The sequence below is a fragment of the Gadus macrocephalus genome, chromosome 11 (assembly GCF_031168955.1).
Source record: "Gadus macrocephalus chromosome 11, ASM3116895v1".
Taxonomy (NCBI): Eukaryota; Metazoa; Chordata; class Actinopteri; order Gadiformes; family Gadidae; genus Gadus; species Gadus macrocephalus.
Window position 1 is genome coordinate 7,007,729 of NC_082392.1, and position 3,280 is coordinate 7,011,008.

Consider the following 3,280-nt stretch of genomic DNA (forward strand, 5'->3'; position numbering starts at 1 on the left):
CTCGCCTTCCCCCTCCTCTCTCCCCTCTCCTCTCTCCCCTCTCCCCTCTCCCCTCTCCCCTCTCCCCTCTCCCCTCTCCTCTCTCCCCTCTCCTCTCTCCCCTCCTCTCTCCCTTCTCCTCTCTCCTCCTCCTCTCTCCCCCCTCCTCTCTCCCCCCTCCTCTCTCCCTCTCCTCTCTCCCCTCCTCTCTCCCTTCTCCTCTCTCCTCCTCCTCTCTCCCCTCTCCTCTCTCCCCTCCTCTCTCCCTTCTCCTCTCTCCCCTCCTCTCTCCCTTCTCCTCTCTCCTCCTCCTCTCTCCCCTCTCCTCTCTCCCCTCTCCTCTCTCCCCTCCTCTCTCCCTTCTCCTCTCTCCTCCTCCTCTCTCCCCTCTCCTCTCTCTCCTCCTCTCTCCCCTCTCCTCTCTCCCCTCCTCTCTCCCTCTCCTCTCTCCCCTCCTCTCTCCCTTCTCCTCTCTCCCCCTCCTCTCTCCCCTCTCCTCTCTCCCCTCTCCTCTCTCCCCTCCTCTCTCCCTTCTCCTCTCTCCTCCTCCTCTCTCCCCTCTCCTATCTCCCCCTCCTCTCTCCCCTCCTCTTTTCTCTCTCCCCCTCCTCTCTCTTCTCCCTCCCCCTCCTCTCTCCCCCTCCTATTTCTCCTCTCCTCTTTCCTCTCTCCCCCTCCTCTCTCCCTCTCTTTGCTCTCTTCTCCCTCACCCTCCTCTCTCTCCCTCCTCTATCCCCCTACTCTCCCCCCTCCTCTCTCCCCTCTCCTTTGGTGCTGGCCTGGGAACAGTTTCTTTCCTTTGCTAACATTATCTATGAATGGGCTGAGGGGTCTAGTGTGTTTATTACCTCACTGGATGTCTTATGGGTGGTCTAAGTGGAATGTGTTTAGTAACTCACTGGATGTCTTATGGGTGGTCTTAGTGGAGTGTGTTTAGTGCCTCACTGGATGAGTTATGGGTGGTCTTAGTAGAGTGTGGTAAGTAACTCACTAGATGTCTTATGGGTGGTCTTAGTGGAGTGTGTTTAGTAACTCACTGGATGAGTTATGGGTGGTCTTAGTGGAGTGTGTTTAGTAACTCACTGGATGAGTTATGGGTGGTCTTAGTGGAGTGTGTTTAGTAACTCACTGGATGTCTTATGGGTGGTCTTAGTGGAGTGTGGTAAGTAACTCAATGGATGTCTTATGGGTGATCTTAGTTCTCTTGTGTACAGTGGAGAGGAGCGGTTGGACCGGGAGAAGATTCTGCGGGCGCTCCTCATGACGGAGCTCTGAGGCATGACCCTTGACCTCTGAAGCGCGACCCTTGACCTCTGTGATGTGACCCTCGACCTCTGAGGCGTGAACCTTGACTTCTGAGGCGTGACGCTTGACCTCTGAGGCATGACCCTTGACCTCTGAGGCGTGACCCTTAACCTCCATGACGTCATCGCCCCATGCGCACAATGCATTCCGCGAATGATATAAACGTTTTTATATATTTGTACAAATGTACTTGGCTTAATAGTTATTCGAAGAGGATATTTATATATATGCTGTATTATGCATTCACATGAACTGTGATGATTTTAAAAGACTCACCAAATGATGATTTTCAGATTGCTCTACATTTGCTTACATGTATGTTTTGATTTGATCTGTTATACATATATATATATATGTATATATATATATATACATATATATATATTAGAGCTGTCAGTTAAACGCGTTATTAACGGCGTTAACGCAAACCAATTTTAACGGCGTTAAAAAATTATCGCGCGATTAACGCAATTATTTTATATAAAAAAATAAAAATAAAGAGTTTTTTTTTTTTGGCTCAAAACAAAGAAGCAGTAGCCTGGCTCAAATTAAATTTGTTCAAAGCAGTCGTTTAATTGCACTATAGGCTCTTTTTTTGTATCGTCCTGTTTTGATCAGTATATGCCAATGTTGTTATCAATAAAAAATAATTTGCACAAGGCAAGCCGATGCACTTCACCATGTTGATAAGAGAATTAAAATGAGAAAAATTATGGGACAAAAAAATCAAGGGATATTTTGCATAGAAAAAGAATTTGCGATTAATCGCGATTAATCGTGAGTTAACTATGACTTTAATGCGATTAATCACGATTAAATATCTTAATCGCTTGACAGCTCTAATATATATATATATTTACACTACCATTCAAAAGCCAGGGGTCACCCAGTCAATTTCATGTTTTCCATGAAAACTCACACTTTTATTCAACAGTTTTCAGCTGTGCTAGCATAAATACTCAAGGGCATTCTAATAATCAATAAGCCGTTTAACACGATTAGCTAAACAATGTACCATTAGAACACAGGAGTGATGGTTACTGGCAATGGGCCTCTGTAAACCTATGTAGATATCCCATTAAAAATCGGCCGTTTCCAGATAGAATAGTCATTTACCACATAAAAATGTATATACTTCTGAATAATTTAATGTTGTCTTCATTGAAATAACTGCTTTTCTTAAAAAAATAAGGACCTTTCTAAGTGACCCCAAACCTTTGACCGGTAGTGTATATATGTATATGCCAGCCATTTGCAGGATGTCAATGGTTTTTAGACCTTCAAAACTGACATGTATGGAGGCAAAAACTAATGACGTTTATCTAAATTAAAACAGAACCTTAATTCGCTTTTTTAGAACTCAATGTTTCAAGATTTACCAGATGACATTTTACAAAACCAGTGACCGAATTGAGGTTAACGATCAGACTTGACAGAAAGGAGCCTGTGGGCTCCATGGCGACATTCAGGTAAACGGGGCCTAATCACATTGGTTTCCAGACATATTCACACCTATTTTTAGAGGAGTGTGGGTGGAAGGGAAAACTGCATGCAAGGTTTTACATTTGGGTTGGCGCTTGGCCAAAGCTAGTCCTCCGACCCAAGAGGGAGACCAGTCCCTCTGAACATGGGACCCCCCCAGTGTGACCAGTCCCTCTGAACATGGGATCCCCCCAGTGTGAACAGTCCCTCTGAACATGGGATCCCCCCAGTGTGAACAGTCCCTCTGAACATGGGGTCTCCCTGTTTTTCTCTACGTCACCGCCTACTGTATCTTGCATGTGTTTCCATTAGCCTCAATACTGCCGTCTCTTGTACATTGTGTGATTTGTTGTTGTCGTCGTTCAGTTGCATGTGTGTTTTCAGGGTGGCTTTCTGGTCATTGCACTCGACATACATGTCTATTTCAAAGAGCTGAATCAGTTGTTGACAAGAGATTGGATCATCGGGACGGATGATGAGGTAACAGGTTGGAGCACAGAGGTGCAGTCTCACA

The 3,280-nt window shown here is 45.4% G+C and overlaps 1 protein-coding gene across 1 annotated transcript in view; it reads left to right on the top strand.

Annotated features, from left to right (window-relative positions):
* The window catches only part of epb41l4b (erythrocyte membrane protein band 4.1 like 4B), a 27,621-nt gene extending 26,011 nt beyond the window's left edge, over positions 1–1,610 (top strand). Inside the window, exon 23 of the mRNA XM_060066069.1 lies at positions 1,194–1,610. Within this exon, the coding sequence (XP_059922052.1) occupies positions 1,194–1,254 (61 nt within the window). The 3' untranslated portion in view covers positions 1,255–1,610. The remainder of the gene's footprint in view (positions 1–1,193) is intronic.
* Positions 1,611–3,280: the final 1,670 nt, after the last annotated feature.